Below are 24,576 nucleotides of genomic sequence, written 5' to 3' on the forward strand. Positions count from 1 at the left end.
CACCACAGTGTCTCTGGGGTCTCGCTAACAAGTGGAGGGGTGGCTAGCAGTTCAGAGGTAGAGCTCTGGCTTTGGCCCCTCCCCTCCCCAATGTTCTTTCTCTCTTTGTCCTCTTACTCTTTTCTTTTTTCTGTTTCTCCCCCACCCTCTCAATTGTCCTCTATTCCTTTTGTATTTTTAAAACCCGCCTAAAGATAAATTAAAAAAAAAATCTCTTGCCCCCCTAAGTTGCATCCCTAGGCCCCACCAATACAAAGACTTGGGTTTGAGGTTTCTCAGGCCCACCGAAGGCTGACAAATGGCTAACTGGCTTGGTGCGGCTGAGCATGTGCTGTTTTGGCTGCAGGGCCTCTGATGGTGATCGTTGAATATTGCAAATACGGAAATCTATCCAACTACCTCAAGAGCAAGCGAGACCTATTCTTTCTCAACAAGGTAAGGAACTTAGAGGTTGGAGGTTTTTAAAGGTGGCAGTGAGTTTCCATTTAGGCTTTAGCAGTATGAAACAAAAGAAACCTATGTATTTCCATTAGTGGTTAAGCTTAAAACCAAATCTCTGCTTTTCACTCCTTTGTAATTTTTTCTTCCATTCTAATATGTAACAGTCTTTTGTGGACAGCACAGAATATATTTGATCCCAGTGTATGCAGTGACAATTAGAGGTTAGCATTTCTAGCCATCTACCTACATACCTAGCAAGTCATCTTGATAATTTTACTTCCCTTTCTCTCTTTCTCCATATGTACACACACACACACACACACACACACACACACACAAATCCCTTAGTCACTTGTTTCTTTAAAGATAGCAAATATAATTGTCTCCATTTCTTACATTAGAGAAATCAAGGACTTTATCAACTAACTTTGCAGTCAACAATAGGCCAGTGATGGGACCAAATAAATCATTTTCTTCCCTTTGTACTGCCCTTTTTCCATTTACCAACCATGTCACACACACACACACACACACACACACACACACACACACACACACACACACACACACACACACTGAGCCAGCCTTACCCACTAAATAAAACTGTAACAAAAGGAACACATGGGTCCGGGTTCTGAATGCACACAAAGTTTAAGAGAGATTATTGAATGAAGGAGAAAGAGTTTAATAACTGCCTATGTGACCCATCTCACCCATGCTGGGTCCTTTTCCCTGAACTACAGAAATTCTGGGGACAGTGACTCAACATCATTAACTGATAACCAGCAATTTTGGTCATGAATCCATGTAGTGTGGTGATTAAGCACTCAAAATCAGACTTCCCCGATTTCAGTCCTGTCTCTACCACTCATAATCTGGGACCTTGGGCAAGCTATTTAATCTCTCTTAAGTTTCAGTTCCCTCATTTATTAAATCAGGTAATAATAGAACCTAACTCCTGAGATTGTGAGAGAATCAGATTCAGTCAATCACTCAAATGTTAACTATCACCATCATCATTACTGACCCACCGCACAAGCACTCCGCACGCCCGGCCTGCATGCTCCCAGAATGCTCTAGGGCCAGAGCTCTCTGGGGCAGCTCTGGGGTCACTCCCACTTTGACCCGGAACCGGAAGCTCTCCATCCCTTCAGGTCTCCTGTCCGGAATGGGCACCTGGTGTGGACTGCGAATGAGATACATTGGGGGAGTCCAACAGTGCCTCTGACCTATATTATCTGTATAATGAATAAAGGGTTCAACATCTGAAAACAATGCCCATCTCTATCGTGTGAGCAAGAGTCTTCACGTAGCACAAATAAGAACCACTGGACAACTGGCCCATTCTCTCACCTCTCAAACTTCGATCCAACCAAAAACACAAGTGTTCTACCAGCAACATATATGCAAGAACACGTTTCTCCAATTTTAAACCATGCCCTCTAATAATTAGAATCTTGAAGCTGAAAGGGATCTTTGTGATCGGCTAGTTCACACTCGTACATTCTAGATGCGCTCAGAAAACTCAAGTGATTGGCTTAAGGATACACACCTACCAAGAGGTGAAGTTGGGAGAAAGGACCCGTCTCCACTGACTCCCGTTCCAGTTACTTTTTCTGTGCATGACACTGGATAAGGAGGGAAGAAGAACACAGAAAAAGTGAAATGTGGTGCCCTGGGCTCAGAGCAGTGCAAATCCCCTTCAGTCCTGAAACGCTGGTCTGGCCTCAGGAAGAAGTCAGCCAGCTGAATACCCTAGGGATCTGGGCAGGATGGAACGTTTGGGTTCATGCGTCCTTTGTTTTGAAGAGTTTGCTTCCTTCTCTGGCTGTATTTAATGATTCACCTCCCTGTTGGTGAAGCTTCGCGTTTTCATGGAAAACACGTGACTGTATTCATATGTGGGGCCTAAAAGAATATAAAGAGAAGGTGAAGGAAAAGCCCAAAGGCTAAATGGAAATGGGCTATTTCATTTTCCCAATGAATTTGCCAGGATCTTTAAATATTTTTGGTAGTAAATTCACTGTATTTTGTCAGTCCCTAAAGTTCTGTACATCAATCTTTCTTTCACAGCGATGGTTCCCAATAAGCAACGCTGAATATCCCATTGATGAGGAGTCGGGAAGTTATGGTCTTTGGACACATGTCCCAGGCTGTGACTTGGGGGATGCAGGGGTGGGGAAAAAGGCTTTAAATATTTTTTAGAAATATTTGGCACCTCCACAGCCTTGCCTGCACTCTTCTTCCCCTGCTGCCTTCTGTCCTGGGAAGGGTCTTGGGAAAAAAATTACAGTCTGAGCAGAATCCGATCTAACTGCCTCAGGGAGACACAGTAATAAAGAGCTACATGCGTCACCTGCGCTCAGCGAGGTCCCCTGGGGCGGCAGGGGGGCGGCCTCTGAGGCCTGCCTCCCCTCCCGAGGCTCCCTCCTCTGTCCGCTGCCTGCTCCCACTCTGCCCTCTAGTGGACGGATCACTCCGACTCTGTCATTTCTAGGAAAAGCCCAGGAAGGAAGGTGAGCCTGGTTGGTGGCAGTGCCGCCACACCGGGGCCCTGCGGAACCCTGGGCCCTCTCAGCCCGTTTCAGTGATGCCGTCCAGCAGAACGGAGCCTAGGGGCACGGCCCAGTCATGAAGCCTTGGGAGTGCTAAGTAATTAGATAAATCACTAAAGGTGATAGGAATCTTTTCTGGTTCCACATGAACACCCACAACCAGCGACTCCTTTCCTGTGAGTCGAACGTAAGAGGACGATAGAGGTTTCCAGTTAAGGGAAACAAAACCCAGGAAACTAGAGTGATTTGTGCAAGACCCCATGGTTAATGGCAGAGACAGTTTACACACTAGGGCTTAGATACCCAGATTAAGGGATCTAAGGCCTTTTCTGCCCTTGTTAGGATCAAACTGTAGCTTTGTTTTGAATGGAGGGGAGGAAAAGAAATGTTCATTCCCCCCTTCCCAGGGAATCTGGAGAACTGGATGACTCCAGCCTTCTGTCATTACCCCTCATAGGGACTGCACAATGAAGGCTCAAGTTCACCGGAGATCCTTTTCCCTCGTTCCTATCGTCTTCCACAAGGTGGTGTGTGGTGTAGGCAGGTGGTTAAGGGCGCCGATTGGAGTTGGCCAAATGTAGACCAAGGTTCACCATTTACTGGCTGCAGGTGACTTGTATTACCTGACTTCTCTAAACCTGTTTCTTCATGTTTGAGCAAGAACTCCTTCATAAAATGGAATGGAAAGATTAAATGACTTGGTGTACCGAAAAGCCTTCATATACCGGCTCACACAGAGCAAGTTCTCGTTAAATACCAGCCACTGTTACTGTTTCTTGATCTGACCTAAGTAAGGTGCTGTCTGGAAGCCCAGTCGAGACTCCACAGCCCCTGGGGATGTCCAGGTGCCTGGTCACCATAGGGCCTTGCTGCTCATTCACGACCCATTTTGTGGAAGGACATTCTCCCAGCTTAAGGGCCCCGTTTTCCCCATTGCCCTTTCCAGAGCAACCTTTCATCTGTGTGCCTCTTGGTCTGTTTAAAGGATGCAGCTTTACACACGGAGCCTAAGAAAGAAAAACTGGAGCCAGACCTGGAACAAGGCAAGAAACAAAGAGTAGATAGTGTCACCAGCAGTGAGAGCTTCGCAAGCTCCGGGTTTCAGGAAGATAAAAGTCTGAGTGATGTGGAGGAAGAGGAGGGTAGGTATTAATTCCTTCCTGCCCTACAGTCTGAGATATTTTTACAACATACTGTGCATCTCTGAAATTTTTTTCTTATTTATCACCCTAATAAACATCCGTGGGAGCCTCGAAGGGTAATGTCCTGAGGAGATAAGATTTGAATTAAGATTATTTACAGAGTTACTAATTTTGCCAGGGAACTGTACAATTGTGTCCCCTCAGGCCTTTTTTGTCTTAGCAGAGCATCCCCTCCCCCCACGCTTGGGTGAAATGGGCTGGAGGCCTGGAAAAATCTCTGATACTCATGTTGAAACTCAAATGCTCTTGAAAATGAACTCTGATCTACTTGTTGGTTACTTTTATGTTTTGCTAACATTGTTCCAATAAACTGGGATTTGGTGGAATAACAAGAGCCGTCACCAACAGTTACTGGTTTAATGTTTTCCAGATTCTGACGATTTCTACAAGCAACCCATCACCATGGAAGATCTGATTTCTTACAGTTTTCAAGTGGCCAGAGGCATGGAGTTTTTGTCTTCCAGAAAGGTCAGCCTTGCTTTTTGCTGTTTTTCCTCTTTGCCAGGCCCGGATGTGCGGACATGCGTACGGACAGCCATACACCTTTGCTATAAATCTGCGTTTCCGAGTATTTGCTTATACGTATGTCCTTAAATGTAGAATAAACATGGCAACAAAGGCCTCTCAATTTGTCCTGATCTGAGTGAGGAATTTTGAGAATGACGAGTCTTCATACCAGTGGGTAGAACTTAATTCTAGGGGAAAACCTCACCGGGTTTCAGACTAGACGAATCTGGCAACCGGTCTCCACTGCCCTCTAGCATATCTTCAAAACTGGCCAGAGCCTCAGAATACGCAGCTTTGCAGGAGAGCTTCTGTGAATACATCCATGAGGTGGCCTCCCACGAAACGGCAGCTGGATTGCGACCGATCCCAGCAGCTTAGGGTGGAGGGTCATGGGGAAGAGATGCCGGCGGATCTTTGTTTACCGTGATGCTGGCCTGCGAAACAGTAGCAGAACAGACTCAGGGTGATTTGTACCGTTGGGCCTCAGGGAGCCTGCGGTGGTAAAAAAGTGCTTCATGCGTATGGAACTCCACAGGTGTTCGGAGTTGCCTCTGTCAGGCCAAGGAAGCATTTGAAACGGACCCTCTAAGAAGACGAATAACGCTGAGAAGGCGCAGGAGCTCAGTCGCTTAGGTTAAGGAAACGCATTGATCACGCAACTGTTTTATTACAGTGCATTCATCGGGACCTGGCAGCGCGAAATATTCTTTTATCTGAGAACAAGGTGGTGAAGATTTGCGACTTTGGCCTTGCACGGGATATTTATAAGAACCCCGATTATGTGAGAAAAGGAGACGTAAGTTAGTTTGACATTTATTTGACTCAGTTATACCCCATGGTTTTTAAACCACAGATCGAAGGCCTTGGTAAATATTTACACTTCCTCGGCAGTGGTCCCTGCAAGCCATCACGTGCTTTCTGTGAAGACCAGCAGCCCAGAGGGGCTGGGTCCCGAAGAGCCTTCGATGGGGCTCAGCAAGGCCACATGTCCTGGCTCCGTGCTCCTGCCGCTGCGGCGTGCTATCTGTCCCTCGGGCAGCAGCGTCAAGGGGGCTAACCTGACAGGTGTCTAGTGGGCACCGGTGAGACCCTATCCTCACCTCCCCTTAACCCCTGTGGGAGTTCCCTGTACCCCTGGAAAGAACAGCCTGGACTCTCCCTCGAGTAAACCCGGACGATCGATGCAGCAGGTGTCATAGCTCAGGAAAGGGCGGGCCGGGCAGCCGCGTTATCTCGGTGGGCAGGAAACCAGTCACCTCCGGTGTCTGCCTGCCTCGCCTCCCATCTGCCTGCTGGCTCACACAGGCTTCTCTCCCCTGCTTGTTTGCGGACAGCGTGTTATTTTCCACTTTTGTGGGCGACCTCCCGTGTCCTGTCTGCTCCAGCCTGTCCCCGAGGGCTTAAGCCTGCGTCTGGGCTTTGCAGATCCCTCCGCAGTAGTGGTTTTCACACTGTCGCTGGCAGACGAGTCACGTAGAGGGCTTATTAAACTGCAGTTTACTGGGCCCCAATCCCAGGGAGTCCCATTCAGTGCATGGTTGGGGGGAACAGAATTGGGGGGTGCGGGGCTGAGAACATGTCTTTCCAGTAAGTTTCTAGGTGCTGCTGACACAGCTGGTTCCAGGATATATAGACAGTTTGAGAACTACCCCTCCACAGTCTCTTATAAAATGAAAACAACAGAACTTTCCAGGGAGCCCTTCTTTGCCGAGGGGCACCCACCTGCACGTCCCTTTCTGTCCGCCGACGTCTCTCTCAGCTTTGACCTGCCCCATCCCTTCTCTGTCTCTCCCTTGGCCCGGGTGCCCTGCCAGTTCCCACCCATCTGAAGTGGCAAGACCTAAGTCGCTGGGATTCCTGCTGTCTAGCAGAGAGAGAAGAGGCGTCTGCACACTGGGAAGCCAGCCATGTGGCCTCTCAAGCACTGGCACCTCCCTCTTCCCCGTGCCTTTGCCCGGCCCCCTTTCATGACTTCAAATCCTACCTGTTTTCACAGGGGTGCCTTTCAAAATCCTCCTCCCTAAACAAAGTTCCTGGAAATCATCATTTTCAGGATGTCGTCTAATCCACATCACTCTCCCTGGTCACTATGGACTGTAGGCTTTTTCTGGGAGAAGAATTTCTTACAGAGTGACAGAGTTGGGAGCTGCTGGGCACACAGGAGGGACTTCCTAAACTTTGGCTGCTGTCGCACAGGGCGCTCTTAGTGTCACCCTGCACGTTGGAAGACCAGAGCTGCTCGAGGAGATGATTTATGGGCCAAGTGTTATCTGGGAAGTGACCCCATGGGCTCTTGCGTTGGATGTGCTCTGTTTTCCATGTCCTTCTGCTCAAGGCCCCCCCTTGCCCTTTTCTAGACTCGACTTCCTCTGAAATGGATGGCTCCTGAGTCTATCTTTGACAAGATCTACAGCACCCAGAGCGACGTGTGGTCTTATGGGGTCCTGCTGTGGGAAATATTCTCCTTAGGTAAATCTGGGGGGGAAAAAAGATCAGATGGCCCAGAGTCACAGGTCTGCATCCTCTACTGAGTGTCGTTTGGAGAGACACAGCCTCTACGTCTCTCTCAGCTTTGTCCTGCCCCATCCCTTCTCTGTCTCTCCCTGCTCACGGGCCGCCCCCATCCACACCAGTCCACCTAGTTCTGGAGCTAAGAGAGCTGAAAACCCGTGCAGAGGCGTGGGTCCATGTAGCGTCTCACATGAGAAACAGTGTTCCGCACTGTAAGGATGCTTTATATGAAATGAACAAGGTCAGACTAGTGGAAAATCTGACGTTAGGTTGATCTCCAGCCAGTCCCACTACTAGTCCTTTCCATCCTTTGCCCCCTTCTGATTCCTCACACACCCCAATTCCGAACGCCCTTCCCTCCTCTCTCTGCTGCATCCCTCCCCCCGAGAATTTCTCAGGAGAGGCCCCGGCAAGCACGGCCCCACCAGTTAGAAACAGGAGGCCTTTCTTGCGCCTCTGATGCTAGCACAGCCAGCTCTGGACACTGGTTTTGTGCAAGATGAACAGTAGGAACACTAGTTACATTTTTCGTGCTTCCAGCAACATCCCCTGTGGGTGGCTAGCAGCCTTGCTCAAGGCCCCAGGTGCACAGATGCACACAGAGCACACATCTGCTTGCAGTCACACGTGGATGCTCTGAGCCTTCTGAACGTGGGGTCTAGCCAAGAGTCTTTCAGACTTTGCCAAAAATTTGCCTTTCAGAGCAAATAAAAGTCACTCGGTAACATCCCTGATTTCCTGTAATGTGTGAAAATCATTCCCCTGCTTTCAATGGCAGGCACCTGTTGCTTCCAGTCTTTGAAAGCAGCTTGGCGGCCACAGTGTCCCCACAGTGACACAGTGCCAGCACTGCGTGCTCCCCAGCTGCTTCCTACCAGCAGCAATCACTAGAAAGTGCAGACAACTAGAAAGTGCGACACTGAGATAGACTAGGTTCAAGGTCTGGGGCAGAGCAGGCTGGGAGACCTTGCTCACCCCTACCTCCCAGCCAAGCATCCCCCTAAAAGGAGAGGTGACATGGGCATCCTGGGCAGTAAAGTTGGCAAAAAGCAGAGTCTAGGCCCCTCTGGTACCCTGTGGTCTGCAGCGTCCTGCCCATGGGCCACCTCATCCAGACCAGTCAGCCTAGTTCTGGAGCTCAGGGCCCCTCTTTCCCTCAGGCTGTTCCAGGAACTTGTCCCCCAGCTATGTGGGACATTTATTAAAAGTAATGAATGACTCACTCTCACTGAGGTGTGAATGCTCTACAAGTAACCTATTCCAAGTCCATTGATTCTTTTTAAAAGAAGCTCATTAACCCAAGGCATGGGTCTCTAATGATGGGCTTGCTTTAGAGTTCCTCCTGGGGAGAGGGCAAGGATGCTTCAGATGACACCCCTTCCCTAACCACGCAGAGCAGAGCAGCCATAGGCATGGCCTGGGGGCAGCAGACACCCACCCGGCAGCACAGGGCCAACCTACCAAGTGCGTGTCACCAGTAGGGATTTGCCGAGCCTCTGGGAGGGTCGCACTGTGCCTTGAGATGCATTGTGCCACTAAAGGGAGGAAACAGACACCAAATTGCCCCTTGTGGTCTTTGTCCCCTGAAGCCGTAACCTGCCCTGTGCTTCCCTCGGTGTCCCGTGCAGGTGGGTCGCCGTACCCCGGAGTGCAGATGGACGAGGACTTCTGCAGCCGCCTGAAGGAAGGCGTGAGGATGCGGGCTCCTGAACACGCCACTCCTGAAATGTGAGCCCTCAGTTCCCTCCCCTGCGCATTCTCAGGGACACCTCAGAAAGGGGGTGTTCTGCTGATGTTGAGAACCATGATCCTGCGCAGCCCCACCATCAGGCCCAGCTGTGCTGGCAGTGTTTCCCAGCAGCGGGGCACCCTGTCCTTGATCCGTCCCTACCTGCTTCCTCTCTTGACCACTGACATGGCTTTTCAGGGCCCCTAGCTGGGAATCAGAAATTCAGTTTCTAGGCACGAGTCTGGGCAGAAGTCCAGGTTACCCAGAGACTGAAGGCGAGGCCTTGTCCTCACAGAGCAGGAGCCCATGAGCTAGGCAGCCACATGGACAAAGGGCCAGAGGCCACCACTGAGCAGCCCCCCATCCACACTGAAGCCTGATGAGGTTCGGTCGGAAGGCAGGGGATGAGGCCTAGGGAGGAAAAGGGCCATTTCCTGGCCGCGGTGCTAATTACGCTCTGCAGAAGGCCACACGGACAACCAGCTCATTTTAGGAGTCATCTGGGCCACCGTCTGGAGCTGCTCCTTGCGGCGGCTTCCTGCTGTGCCTGCCGCCCTGTGACCCAGGAGGGCCTGCTGTGCTGTGCAGTCGCTTGCCTGCCTCCCTTCGGCACCCTTTTCTCCCGACACACTGTGGATGTTTTGCCCTCGGAGGCCCGAGCGGGAATGTGATGACGCGGGCCGTTCTGTCGGGCTGCTGACAAGGACTTGGGCCTCCCCGAGGCAGCACCAGCTTTCCTGAGCTGGCAGGCCCTCCCCGTCCCACCCACACTCCGGGGTCCTGTCAGGAGCCCTGGGCCGGCCTTCCGGGAGGAGTCAGAGGGAGCCAAGGAAGTGTGCGCTTGGCCAGAGTGCAGGGTCACTGTCTCCTCCCTTCACGGGCTGGGGGCAAGGCTGGGCCAGACCCAGGACGACACGGAGGAGAACAGGGCGCCCAGGCCGCTGAGGCAGGGCCTGGGGGCGCCCGGGAGCGGAGGGGGGCGCCCCACGTGGTGCCCTGTCAGGGAAGAGCAGAGAGCTGGAGGCAAGGCCCTTTCTGGGGGGCTGGGGGCAGGGCCCGAAGAGCCGCTAGGAGGCCAGGTAGGCTGTAGAGTGTGGAAGGCACTGCGAGTTTTCAGTCACTTGCCCCCCTGTTACCGGCCAGGCGGTCAAACACCACGAGATGTGGTTTAAAATGAGATTACTTTGCATTTTATGGCTTTTAAGTGTTTCCTCACACACAGTCTCACTTGAAGTTCCCAGCAACCCAAGGCGGAGCAGGCAGGCAGATACGAGAATCTGAGTCCTATGAGTGATGGAACTAAGCCTCTGAAAGCCACGTGTCCTCCTGTCAGCTGAGCAGCAGAGGAGACAGACTCAGAAGCCAGTCAGTCCTTTGGCCCGATCTCCCCAGGCCACAGGACGGTCAGATTAGGTATATACCCCGCACTCCTTAGGAGAAATATTTCTCTAATATGTCCACTCATGCTGTGAATCAAATATTTCCTTCCACTTAAGCGTTAAGTTCTCAGTTACTAACAGTAATAGTAACTGCAGTCATTATTAGATAGCATTTAATAAATATTTGTTAACCAGTTTAGTGCGCAAGTGCCAGACACTGTTATAAGCACTTTAACCGTATATTAATTCACGTAATGCTCATAACAGCCCTATAAAAGTCGGTACTACTATTGTCTCCACTTTACATGAGAAAAGCGAGGCACAGAACATCTGTGACCTGCCACATGGCTAATAAGTTATGTAAACGCCGTCTGAGCCACACCGACCATGTCAGAATCCTTACCTCGGTTCTGGTCCGCATTAACGCCCGAGGTACAGTTACATCAACTTTGGAGCGAAAACCCCGCTGGACTTTGTCAGACCTCTGAGTCTTTATATAAGCCTCTCCCCAGCAGCTCTCGTACCGCGTGCAGCCCACAGAGAGGTCAGTTCCTCAGTGTTGGGGGGGGGGTGTCTTAGAAACTGTAAACGTAAGCAGCAGCTTTGTAAAATGTGGGTTCAGAAGGCGAGGATTCAAACCTCCAGCCGTGTTCAAGCCTGTGAAGGCGGACGGAGCGAGGTCCTCCCTGTCTGTCCCAACTGCGGGAAGGCCCAGGTGAGGGTGAAGCGCAGCCCCCGGAGCGGGTCTCGTGTGACCTGAGCTTGGCCGGAAGTGGCGGGCACATTCGGAGCTCGGGTGACAGCTGGGGCGAAGCTCTTCTCACAGGCCCCTCAGCCCAGGCTTGTTTCAAGGGCAGTTGGGTTGAACGCAACTGGTGTCTCTTTACTTCATTAAACCTATTTACTTAGGGATGTAAAACCGTTCAACACTTGAGTCCTTGGTTCCTCGCCCAGAGCTTGTTTAATCAGATGTCTTTCAATAAGGGAATAAGCAACGCATGTTTTGATTTTTTTTTCTTTTCTTGGGTGTTTGCTGAGATGATTTGCACTGGATTTTAGGCAAGAGGAGTGGAAACTAGAAATTGGAAACCAAGGGTCAGAATAACAAAGAGCAAGTAGGTGAAGGTGGTCCTTTGGCTGGTGTCACAGAGAGCCCAGGGAGAGGGCTGCTCCCTCCCTGCAGCTGCCAGCACCCGGGATGCTGCTGATTGGATAAGCGGGGCCTCTGCAGGACTGCAAACTCCCTGCTCTCAGGGCCCGTCTTTGTTTGCCTGGTTCAAGCCTTCTTGCTTTGGCTACCTTTCATAGATCATATGTAATGGTCTCCAGACAGCCTCGGAGAACCCGTTTGTTGCTGGAGATAATGGGACAGTGGGCAACGAGGCCTGAACGTGGCACGGTGGGGGTGTGCCAGTCCCCGCCACAGCCGAAGCGCCCTGGAGTGAGGGGTTGCAGGCTTCTGTCTAGTGACCGCCTGTCTCCGGGGTATACATTTTTGCACCTATCTCAGTCATTAGTAAAATGTATAAACTTACCTTAAAACAAGATCCATACAGGATTGTGCAGACTGTCTGTCTGATGCCACAGCAGACCTTTGGGCTGCTAGCAGCCGGCCGGGATAGCTCTCAGAGGCCCTGCTGGCTGAGGACAGTTAGGGACCTTGGTCACTGCAGCCCTGCTCCGCGTCTCCCAGAGAGCAGGGACAACAGCCCCAGGTTAGATCCCCGTCCCCGCTGTCACTGTCCTCCGTGTCTGCGAGCTGAGCCCCAGGGCAGCGGCACCTGGCAGTGGCCTGCACATCACCCTCACCACAGGGCCCTCGCAGCTGGCGGAACCAGCCCACCCACCCCCGACACCCCCTGGGCATTAGCTCTGGTAGGTTCAGTAGATGAAATACAGGTGTGGGAGGGAGCCGGCTTCGTCTTCTGGGCAGAGTCTTAACCCACAGGTTTGGACAAAGGTAGGAAGAATATGTGATTCAGGTAAGTGACCTTTATGAGCTCTTGTCGCTTAACCAAAGACTTAGGATATCTGCTCCCTGGGTGCTCAGCAGAAAGTAGAATCTTTATTTTACCACCAAACCATTAGGTGAGCTTGCTTTTGAGGACCAGTGCCCACAGAGGTTCTCAGAGGCCACCTGGTGCCACCGCTCCTCCGAGTGCCTAGCATTCTGTCTGTGAGTTAAATCAGAACCTTAGGACACACACCCCTGGACGGCACTATTGTGCCTCTCAGAATTTTTACTGAATGGCATTTTTGCTCTTTGGGCTTTGGCCCACATTGAAGGACAAGGCCCCGGGGAGCTCCATGAGCTCATTATTACCTGGATTGTGCTGTTGTTGAGATGAATCTGAAAGAGCCTCTCCTCTCAGATTTCAGTTCTATGAATAGCCTTGCTTCTTCCAAGTAACCGGTTTGTTTTTAATTTCTGGCTTATGTGCATTATATAATTGATTATTCCTTCATTTCTCCTGCTTTCTAGAAGCTGGGAGCAATGCCTCTATCAAACTACTCAGAATCATAATATAAAGTTTATATATTAACTTTGCCTGCAGTTTCACCTCTTTTCCTATTTGACCTCCCGATATCCTTTTCTTTTTTTAACCTTCCTATATTCTTACCATCTTTGACAGCTACCTCATATACTTTGAAAGAAAATAGGAATATCGGTAGGAGACCCTTAGAACTGTTGGTACAGCCTGGAAGCATGTATCTGAGACGCGCTGGAGGCCGGAGGCATTGCTGGGGTCGCGCAGGCTTCCTAGCAGGTCCCTGGCCTAGCACTGCAAGGACCGTTTGCAATATGGCTCCATATACTGAAGGAACAGCACTCTCTCTCCCCAGAGACCAGTCTTTCTTCAGCAAATATTTATGGAGTGCTTATATGCCAGGCCCTGGGCTAGGAGAAAGGATGGGGAGAGGTCCCTGCCCACCCAGTGCTTACAGCCAGGTTCTGACCCAGTTCCAAATTCCAAGCTCCTCAGATTCTGATCCAACTTGGTCAGAGCCCTCTCTAGTCCAGATGGTCTTCTGGGAGGAGAGACTGTTTACAGTAAGCATCTCTTGAGGGCAGCAAAGAGCCCCAAGAGAGTAAATTCTTCAGCTAGTGAGTGTACAGACCTCGGGCATGTGTTCTGCTGAGAGAGGGGCAGGCAGAGACCCTGAGTCCCTGCAGAGGTGACCAGCAGAGAAACCCAGTATCTTTACATGTAAAATGTCAGAGGAGAAGCACAGAGGAACCCTGTTGGCATTTAAACCGCAGGACAAGATTTGGCGTCTGTAATACTAAGACAAACACCGTTTCTATATCCAGAAGCTCGGCCTGTACTGTTTCGCCTTGAGTGGTGTGGGAGGCCAGTTTATAAGGATGCTGGGAGGGGAAAACATCAGCCACGTGCAAGAAACTTATGCACAGTCCAAGGAACTACTTACACTCCATGTGGACTTCCACCATTCGAAAGGGACGGGTCCTGGACACGTGGCCACCTCCACCAGCCTCCACTGCCCAGCCCAATAAGGGAACAGTGAGGACCTGGAAACGCCACATGCTTCTTAAGACACCTAAGCCAACCTTTGTTACAGCCTGTGAATGTCACAAGTACAGCAAACCACTCACTCTTTGGTACCTGTGTGTGTGTTAGCTTTGTACCTGTAAGGATACTGTCCGGCTTTTGACAGTGAAGGGAGCAGCACTACACTTTATTGCTGACTGCACGGAATGGTGGTGTTTCCTTTCCAAATAGCTCTGCTTTACTCAAAGAATTCATGCCCTCTACTCTGCAGAGACCACAGGCACCCCAAAGAGCTTGGGTGGTGATGCGCTTTGCAGGGTTGGGTTGTTAGTCTGCCTTTGCTGCACATGTTTTCCAGGGCCAGCAGGCCTGGCCCAAACAGCCTTTGCTGGGGTGGTGTGGCACACCCAGACCTAGCAGTGCGGGCAGATACCGCGTGCTACAAACAGCACGGTCTCTGTGTGTGTGACCGCCCCCACCGCTGTGCTGGTCTCTGTGACCACCTCTGCTCTCCAGCTGCTTCTGTTGTGCTCCCACCCAACAGCTACCAGATCATGTTGGACTGCTGGCACAAAGACCCAAAAGAAAGGCCAAGATTTGCAGAACTTGTGGAAAACCTAGGCGATTTGCTTCAAGCAAATGTACAACAGGTAAAGTCAAATGCATCTAGAGTATCAGAGGGCCAGATGCCTTTGAATGTAAGTCAAGGGGGTGTTTCACCTGTTTTAATAGCTGACGCTAGCTGTAAAAAAAAGTGTGTGTGTGTTTGTGTCTGTGTGTCTGTGTGTGTGTCTGTGTGTGTGTCTGTGTGTGTCTGTATCCAAGAATTATCTTCCCAAAACACAGCTAAGATTATGGAAATGATATAATTGAAGCTGCCATGTTTCACAGAAATAGGTTGAGGTAAACATTTATGCAATTAGAGCTCTATTTTTGATATTTTAGGATGGTAAAGACTATATCCCACTAAATGCCATACTGACAGGAAATAGTGGGTTTACATACTCAACTCCTGCCTTCCCTGAGGACTTCTTCAAGGAAGATATTTCAGCTCCGAAGTTTAACTCAGGAGGTTCCGATAATGTCAGGTAAGAATTCATCTTTCCTAACTTTATATTACAAAATTTTCAAACATACCAAAAAAAAAAAAAGACAAAACCTACAAAATTCAGCTATAGTTAACATTTTTCCCATGTGTGTATTTATACACACACTCTCTACATGTATTTTTCTTTTTGCTGAACCATTTGAAAGAGGGCTTAAGGCACTATGACACGTTACCCCTAAATACTTTGGTATACATCTTGTAAGAAGGACATTCTCCTGTCCATCTACACCAAAATTCCCACACCGAAGAAACTGATAATTCCTTAGTATTTTTAAATATTCAAATTTCCATAATTTTTATTTTCCCAGATGTCTTTAATACTTATTTAAAAAGAAGGATCCAATTAAGAATAACAGATTGCTTTTTTTTTTAGTTTCTTTGGTCTATCTTATTCTAGAATAATTCCTCCATCACTTTTTTTCTTAATGACACTGATTTTCATGAGACCTTAGATAAAACTAAACAAACTAACATACCTCTCATTACCACAGAGGAAATCAGAGAAGTGGTATGGGAAAAAATATTTATGAGTGCCTTCACTGGGCACTGGGTGGGGGTCAGTGTTTCAGTGCCAGTGGTGACACGGGTGTCACACATGTCCAGTGCCGACAGTTACACGTGTATCACACACACACCATTACAATAGTTAGATGTATATCATACATGAGTATTAACAGACATGTATTGCACGTGTCATTACTAATGATCACACACGTGTCATACACATCCGGTACTAATGGCTATATGGGTGTGCATGCTGTGTGTGGTCTGGCACTGAGCTAGGCTCTTTGCATGCAATTCCTTTAATGCTCAAAATAACCCTAGGAAGTAGATATTATTATTCCTGTCACACAAATGGGGACATTAAAGCTCCACGGATGATAGCTTGCCAAAATTGTGAAGCCAGAAAGGAACAGAATAGAGTTTCTAAACCAAGTGTCCTAATACTCCCTCCCTGTTCCTATGCAGTCAGGACTCTTTCTAGAACTTTGAGACTATCATGTGGGCCTTCAAGCATCTTTATCTGCAGTAGACACAACCCTGGGGCTTTTTTTTTTTTAATTAAGGTATCATTGATATACAATCTTATGCTCAGGTTTCACATGAGCAACATTGTGTTGTTTTATCAAGTCCCCACCACTTACCCCATTGCAGTCACTGTCCATCAGTGTCGTAAGATGCTGTAGAGTCACTACTTGTGTTTTAAGGCTGTACTGCCTTCCCCGTGCCCCCCCTATATTATGTGTGCTGATCATAATGCCCCTTAATCCCCTTCTCCCTCCCTTCCCACCCACCCTCCCCAGTCCCTTCCCCTTTGGTAACCACTAGTTCATTCATGGACAATCCTACGGCTTTGACCTCAATTCAGCTAAACTTGGCAGGTGACCAGAGGAGGCATGGGGAAGGGCTATAATAGTCTGAAAAGACTCATAGCCATCTATGACAGGCCTAGAAGCCCAGAGGTGAGCCCATATTTGTATTAACAGGTTACACATCACTGACCTTGTTCATACTTCACAACCAGCCCAAAAGGCTGAAAAAAACGAATCACCTATTTTTTAAAGAGGAGAGAACTAACTTGGATTAAATAAATCAGCAGGGCTGATTGGGTCAGAGATGGGGAGGGAAGGGTCAGCATTATTTGGGCCCTTCTCGGATACTGCCCAGCCTCAGCCCCAATGAGAAGCTTGCCTAAGGAATGGGCCTCGCGGATGGTGAGAGGGCATCAGACTGAGGAACTCGGGATGCGAGCTTGCCTTCTGGGTAACCGTGTGTGCTTATCTCTGATGGTCCTCCCCAACAGATCATCAACAAAAGTTCAGTAGGTGGTTACAGGGAACTCACACAGATACTGCGCATTTCTCCCAATCTGTAATCACAGAACAGAGTTACAGGACGAGCCATAGTAGTTAACTACGCCAATAAATAGGCTGTTTCATTTGTCTCCTCACTTCCTTTCAGAAGTAGGCAGCTGTATGTAATAAGAGTCCTGTCACTTCTCCAGCCATCATTTCTTTCCTTCGTAAGGTGAAATGTGTTTAGACCAGTCGACAACTCAGGGTTTTTCTAGGCCCAATAGTTTTTCTGATTCCACAAGTGACCAGTGGCCTACCCACTACTCAGTCACTCAAGGGTCCATCTGGGGTTTTGCTCAAACCTGTGCAATGTGGATTAACCACCATGGAGCAGATGGCATCCCTGTCAGGATTCCCAGGGGAACACAGCAGGATTTCACCCTCAGAAGGAGTGAGGGCTCTTGGTGTTTTGGTTCATCCTACCTGGGATACAGAGCTGATGGTTTCCTGACAAATAAAAGCTAGATGCATTTTCCCATCTTGATTATTCTTTCTGTTTCTTCATCAGATATGTAAATGCTTTCAACTTCATGAGCCTGGAAAGAATTAAAACCTTCGGAGAACTTTCCCCAAATGCCATCTCCATGCTTGGCGTAAGTACTGGGATTAACCTACGGAATGCACACTGGCAAGTCCTTGCCGGGCTCCATCTGAACACGAACACACTCCTGTAGGCTGGTGGCTCTTGGTCACTGGGGACCAGTTACAGTAGTGGCTGACATGACAGTTTCAAGGAGACTGACAACAAGACTTACTACATAGAGCCCCTTTGAAAGCAGGTAATTCCATAGTTTGAAGATGACCCAGAATTCACCCCAGGGCCCATGTGCTTGCCGGCTGGTAACTTGGTCCCACAGGAGACTTGGTCATGTGCTTCTAAGCCTCTCGGCTGTCAGTGATGGAGCTTGGCTTCCCAGTAATAGAGGAACTCCGATTGTGTGAGTGGTTGGGCCTTTGTGATGCAACAGAGAGCCCTCTCTTAAGAGGAGCCTTGAGCTCCTGGAATAAAGCTACCTGGGCCTTACGCTCCTTCCCACTAAGGTTCTAGAGATTGAACAGCCATGTTCCTACACAGCCACCCTGGGAGAAGCAACCCGGTACCACCTGGAAAACAAGAGGCGTCAACCAGCTTGTCTCCTTAAAGCTCTGGGACGTGGGGTTGAGAGAACAGGAGGGGAGAAGGCAGGCCGGACACAGGCCCCTACCCTCACAGCGTCATCTCCAGGCAAGCAGCGTCGCCACGCGGTGGGCCAGCAATGCCAGCTCTCAGGAGCAATGCCAGCTCTCAGAGCTCCCACCCCGCTCTCCGAGTCCTCTGCCTTGTCACAAGATCCCCAGGGGATTCATGTGCACAGGCAAGCGTGAGAAGTGCTGGCAGTGCCAGGGTAACCGAGTACAGTGTGAAGGTGGTGGCTGCCAAATGTGGCCTTGACACATAACACAATCGCCCTGGAAAGGCACCAAAACCTTTTTTTAACATGTCAGGCAAAGAAGAAAGGATGATTTAAATATTTAAAAACATTACAAATAAAGGGGCAGAATATAAAGTAATGTAGCTGGAAGTTTTGTTTAGTATTTGATTTCAAATCCCAAGACATGATGCTGAGCAAAACCTGGAAGATTTCACTGAACCTTAGCTCTCCCCACCCTAGTCCAGGCGGATGACTACAGCTTCTTTGCTTGCTTAGGCTTGATGCCTGTTAATTAAAGACATGAACACAGCCTAGTAAGAGACCCAAAGGGAGGCCGGAACAAAGTGCGGGACCCACTTATGGAAATGCTGCATTAACAGCGTAATGGAGAGTCTGCATAAGACTTGAGGCTAAAGATGAAACATTGAGAAAATAGAAGCACTGGATGCCATGACCAAGGAGGGCCTGAAAATCCAATGGAATCTTCAAGAACAAAAATCAAACCATATCTTTACAATTTCTCAGAATGTTTGCATATCATGGCCACCAAAAACCAGCATACTCATTATCTTGCCAATGGGGTTCAGCCCCAGGCAAGTTCACTGTGGATTCAATGTGACCAAAGAAATGACAGTAGAACGTTCTTGGAGCAAAAGAGTTTATTACCCAGCTTGTTCTCCCGGTAGAAGGTCAAACACTAGCATCTCTGCCTCCACCCAGAGCACCGAGCCGAGCTCTTTATATAGTGAATCAGTCAATAATAGTTTATTGCCTATGCATGTGGAAGCAGTAGCCTAGCAACAGGCCAGTTACATCATCAAGTGGTTTAGGTTCAGTGAGGATCCTGGCCATAGGAGCCCCAACTTTCCCCACACTCCACCCCTCCAGGATTCTCACCTCACAATCTACAGGCTCTCAGTCTTCCTCAATGGTCCATGTGCGAGAAAGCTGGAGCACTGTAACCAGATTCCACAACAGCAACAAAGGATAAAACAACTTAGAGATAATAACAAAAAATAAGATACAACAAGATTTTGATACAGGTAACAAAAATTATAATAATCCTCAAGCCAGAGGAAGTTCCCAATCCACAAAGACCTTAGGGGCGATAAGACACATGTTTTAATGACACCAAACATAGGCAAAACTTGTCCATCAGGTAGGATGCATGCAAGAGAGTGGTCCTGTGATAGGACTGTAGCAGAAAGGGGGTCCCGTCAAGGTCTAGTATACCATACCTTTACCCCTCTCCCCATGGGGGTTACTGAGGGGTCTATAAACTGTGCCACCGGAGGTGTATGCACTGGCCATAATGATAAAACAAAACTCCCCAGTAAGATGCTCCTACCTTTTGGCTGTTCAGGATATACTAGCGTGATCTTTGGGGGCCACTCTGCTGTTATTCCAGGAATAAACAGGAGGCCAGCTTCCAGGCCTTGTCCCCAAGGTGCCAGGAGAACAAGCTATGGTTGGTCCATGTGTCAAAAGGTCCAAGGCCACGTCCACTCAATGGAGTCTCCAGGGTTTAGTGCCTTTGGTGCTGGCAACAAGATATTATTCTGGTGACCAAACCTCGGCTTCAACAATTCTTCCTTGGTTTGTATTTACAGTTGTATAGGGGAGGCAGCCATATGTGTTAACATGTCTAGGGGGCTCAGGGCTCCCTTTCGGGGTCTCTTTTCAAACGCCATAGCACTGTCCATAAGGGGACTGAGCATCCCCGCAGACTATTGGTACCTGACTTCAGTCCAGATTGTAACAAGCCATTGTGCCTCTCTATCATGCCTGCTGCAGGAGGATTGTATGGCACATGAAACTTCCATTCGATTCCCAACTGTTGCACCCATTCTTGCAGTGCATTTCCAGTAAAATGGGAGCCCTGATCACTCTCAGTTACCTGTGGTCGGCCATAGGTGGCAAAGAGACACTCTAGGCCTCTTTTGGTCATCTGCTGGTCTGTACAACATGTAGGAAAAGCAACCAGAAGTCCACACAAGTCATGGTGTACTGCTATCCTTCTGACATAGGTAGAGGCCCAATACAGTCTATCTGCCACCTGACGAGGTATAGGCCCCTTAATTGTTGTCCTATGTTGCTGTGGAACTTGGTGTAAGTCCCTTTTGGAGCACAGGGCACACTCCTGCCGGGTTCTACTAACTTCTTCAAAGGTCAAAGGCAAGCCCCACTGACAAGCTACAGCCCACATTGTCTTTTGCCCTGCATGCAACAAACACTGATGTAACCATTGGGCTACCTCAGAGGCAGGCTTTCCTTCTAGCCAACGTATCTGGACCAATTTATCTGCTTCATCATTTCCTGGGGATGCCAGTGGCAAATGACCTGTCACATGGTATGCTGTAATTGTTTTAGTCTGACCACAGGCCCATAAGTCTTGCCACAATTCTTGCCCCCAAAGGGGTTGGTGACCAACCAGCAAGTTGGCATGGTACTAGGTTGGTAGCCACAGGGCCAAGCCCCGATAGACAGCCCAGCTGTCAGTGCAGACAACTATAGGGGAGGGCTCCTGGCTGATCACAAGCCGTACAGCCCGCAACTCTGCCCATTGGCTGCTCTTCCCCTCACCATCTTCCATCCATATTGTCTCAGTCTTAGGATGGAAAGCTATGGCCCTCCATTTTGGGGGCTGCCCATGGCTGGAGCTGTCTGTGTCCTGTGCATCTTCAGGTATAGGGGCTCTTCCCTCCCGATAGGGACGCTCTGCTACTAATGGTTCAAAAGCAAGTTCTTCCTGCTTTTCACTAGTATATGTCACTGACCCCAATAATCATTGGAGTTCTTCACTCAAGGGGCTACTAGAGAGGGCACTACACTGCTGTAGGTAAGCACCCCACTTGGCCAGTGTAGGCATTTGTGCTACACCAACTCCTTGGCTTCTGGGTCCAGTCTTATACCCACCCCAAGATGGGATAGGTGGTTATTACCTTTATCAGGGCCATTCCAGTGATGGGTTCTGAAATTGCCTGACAAACCAGGTCCCTGAACCTTGGTACTGTTCACAGCCATCCTTTCTCCTGTAGATGTTACAGCAGTCTAGGTGCTGCACCTTCTAGATCTGAAAGAGAATTGGACGTGAGCATAATATCATCAATGGTACAGCCACACCGTTGGCGGTTTCTCCCATGTAGCCAAGTCCTGGGCTACAAGCCCATGACAGATGGCAGGGCTGTGGAGGTATCCCTGTGGAAGGACCGTGAAAGTCCATTGCCATCCTTCCCATGTGAAGGCAAACTGTTCCTGGCTTTCCTGCTCAATGTCAATGGAAATGAAGGCATTAGCAAGATCTACCACATAGCGGTATGTTCCTAGTTCATGGCTGAGGGTCCATCAGGCCTGCAATAGAGGGGACAGCAGCAGGCATAGGGGGTGTGACTTTATCAGTTCTCTGTAATCCACGGTCATACGGCAGAAGCCATCCAGCTTTTTTACTGGCCACACTGGGGAGTTGAAAGGACTGTGGGTGGGCTTTATAATACCCACTTTTTCAAGTTCCTGGAGGGTTTCTCCAATCTCTGTATGCCCTCCAGGCAGTTTGTGTTGTTTGGTATTAGTCACCCACCGAGGCACAGGCAAAGCTGTGGGCGGGTGCCTAGCATGTCCCCTCAGAACTGCCTTCACCACACGTACTCTCAGTCTGAACTCACTTGCAGTAGTCTGCAACCACAGTCCCTGCAGGATATCAATCCCCAAAATATACTCAGGAATAGGAGATAAATACACAGTATACTCTTTTGGGGGTAGACACCCTATTCCCCAAGGGATTTGGGCTTTTTTCACCCTGATAGCCTTACCGCCATATCCATCCATGATAGTGGGGGTCCTGGGGAACTGCTCAGGGTTACCATGAATCAGTGAACATTCAGCCCCAGTGTCCACTAGAGCCAGGACACGTATGTTCACTGGGGACCAATGGATAGCTATTTCAACATGTGGCCTCTGGTACCCGCCCCTGGTCCCTCAGGGCAGATACCTTGACCTTCCCGTCAGTCAAACCGTGTTCCCCAATCACCTTCCTGTGTGGGCTCGAGTGAGGTTGGCTCGCTCTCCAGAAGGAAGTCTTGCAAACACACAGGCCGGACTCGTGGCTCTGTCTCTGACCTCTGCCTCTCTGGCCTTAATGGCTGGAACTGCTGCTCTGGTTTCAGCTGTTGCCATAGCTCCAGTAAGATCCTCTTGGGCTTTCCATCTAATTTCCTTCCATCTACTCCTGCCCATATTAAATCAACCCACATCTGGGTCCAAAATTAGTCTTAATATAACCATGCAATAGTTGGCATAAAGGTTTACCATGAAAAATGCTCACCTGTTACCCCCAGTTTTCCCTTCGATTTACATTTATTTTCTTCACCTTTAAGGAAGAAGGGCCTCATAGGCACTGGAAATGGGCATTTCTTGCAACTGACAACATTTAGACTTGCCAACATGGAGAAAATGCTTTGTCTTAGTAGGCGGGGATGTGGCAGGAGAGGCCAGAGGCCCACATGGTCACCCCCACGGCACCCCCAGGCTGGGCGTGGACCCCTCTGGGCCAAGCGAGAAGTGTGACCTGTGCCCTTTCTCCCCCACAGGACTACCAGGTGGACGGCAGCCCCCTGCTGGCCTCCCCCTTGCTGAAGCGCTTCACCTGGGCTGAGAGCAGACCGAAGGCCTCGCTGAAGATTGAGTAAGAAAGTTTGAATGGGGATCTCTCGGGGCTTCTTGCTCTCTTGAACCTTACTGTTCAGGTGTTGCAGAAGAGCACTTGTTTTTTTTTCCCAGAAGGGCAAGAAGAGGGCATAGAATCAGACAGATGAGCACCAACCTCTGGGGTTTAAGAAAAGAAAACATGCAGAAAACTCCTGCAAAGACAGGCAGTCCAAACACATGAAGCCTGGTGGCCCAGATGAAAGGAATCTGATATGCCGGACTGTGAACGGTGCAGAAATCAGATGGACACATGCCGGGGGGTGTGGGAAGATGCTCACCTATTCTTTCCCCCATGCTGGCCACGTCTGTACAAGAAGGGTCACAGTGTGCTTCCCAGTCCTGAGACCTGCCGTCCTGAGAACCCAGCCCTTCCAGATGTAGGCTTGTGTCCTGTTGAGCCTGGCACGGTGGCCATCAGAGACCATGGCCAGCTACTCAGGCTCACGCTTTCTACCCTGCTGGCCCTGTGTAGAACTTCAGCTTCTCTCTGCTGGTCTCGACCTAGGAGCAGCGCCAGGTGGGCAAAGGCTGGGCCTCTCAGGCGTCCCTTCCTTTCCTGGTTCAAATGCCCACCCCTGTCTCACCCAAAGGCAGAACCAGCTCCTCTTTCATCTAAATCAGCCATCAGCAGACTTTTTCCTAAAGAGCCTGTTAGTCAATAGCTAGTCAACTCTGCCCCTGTAGTATAGAAGCAGCCGTCAGCAATATGTAAACAAGGAGGTGTGGCTGTGTCCCAGTTACCTTTATTTACAAAAACAGGTGGCTGTGGCCAACGAACACAAGAAAAGATGGTCATCAGGGAAGTGAAAGCCCAAACCACAGCGAGATACCACTTCATACCCCCTAGTATGGCTAGAATCAAAAGTCAGTGTTGGTGAGGTTGTGGAGAAGAAAGAACCTTTGTACACTGCTGATGGGACTGGCAAATGGTGCTGCTACTTTGGGAGACAGTCTATCAGTTCCTCAAGAGGTTGAGAAGAGTCAGTCTATGACCCAGCAATTCCACTCCTTAAGTATACACTCAGCAGAAACAAAAACTTACGTCTACACGAACAGTTGTACCCAGATACTCCTAACAGCATTGTTCATAGCAACCAAAGCAGGAACAGCCCAAATATCGGTAATCGATGAATGGATAAATAAAATGCAGTATATTCATACAGTAGAATATTATTTTTTAATCAGCAGTATGAGAGACTGATAACATGCTACAACATGAACCTTGAAAACATTATTAAATAAAAGGAAGCAGTCATGTGGTTTTAAAACAGCACATAAAATGGATATTCCATTTGTACGAGATGCCCAGAGTAGGCAAATCTGTAGAGACAGGAAGGAGCTCAGTGGTCGCCTAGGGTTGGGGTGGGGGGCTAAGAGGAGGGACCAGGTGTACTAAGGGGTGCAGGTTGTGGGGGACGAAGAGAAGGATCTAGAGCTGGCTGTGGTGCTGGTCACACCGTCTGTGGGTATACTAAGAACTACTCACTGTGTACATGGTGAACCGTATGGTATATAAATTCTCTCTCAGTGAAGGTGTCATTTAAAAAAACCAAACAGGGAGCCACCCACAGGCTGTAGTTTGCTGACCCTGATGTGCATCAACAGATGGCAACTAATGCCTCCGAGTGACACAGTCACACAATGCATCAACTACCAGTGA

The 24,576-nt window shown here is 49.3% G+C and overlaps 1 protein-coding gene across 2 annotated transcripts in view; it reads left to right on the forward strand.

Annotated features, from left to right (window-relative positions):
• FLT1 (fms related receptor tyrosine kinase 1) overlaps positions 1 to 24,576 on the forward strand; it is a 173,411-nt gene that overhangs the window by 144,677 nt on the left and 4,158 nt on the right. The window contains exons 20-30 of one of the 2 annotated variants that reach the window (XM_036917340.2): positions 347 to 435; positions 3,982 to 4,138; positions 4,362 to 4,472; positions 4,569 to 4,666; positions 5,379 to 5,501; positions 7,063 to 7,174; positions 8,845 to 8,944; positions 14,381 to 14,486; positions 14,782 to 14,924; positions 17,309 to 17,393; positions 22,799 to 22,893. In XM_036917340.2, coding sequence (XP_036773235.2) covers positions 347 to 435; positions 3,982 to 4,138; positions 4,362 to 4,472; positions 4,569 to 4,666; positions 5,379 to 5,501; positions 7,063 to 7,174; positions 8,845 to 8,944; positions 14,381 to 14,486; positions 14,782 to 14,924; positions 17,309 to 17,393; positions 22,799 to 22,893 — 1,219 coding nt within the window. The remainder of the gene's footprint in view (positions 1 to 346; positions 436 to 3,981; positions 4,139 to 4,361; positions 4,473 to 4,568; positions 4,667 to 5,378; positions 5,502 to 7,062; positions 7,175 to 8,844; positions 8,945 to 14,380; positions 14,487 to 14,781; positions 14,925 to 17,308; positions 17,394 to 22,798; positions 22,894 to 24,576) is intronic. The other variant, XM_036917341.2, reaches the window with a different exon arrangement.

This window comes from Manis pentadactyla, chromosome 2 (genome assembly GCF_030020395.1).
Source record: "Manis pentadactyla isolate mManPen7 chromosome 2, mManPen7.hap1, whole genome shotgun sequence".
Lineage (NCBI taxonomy): Eukaryota > Metazoa > Chordata > Mammalia > Pholidota > Manidae > Manis > Manis pentadactyla.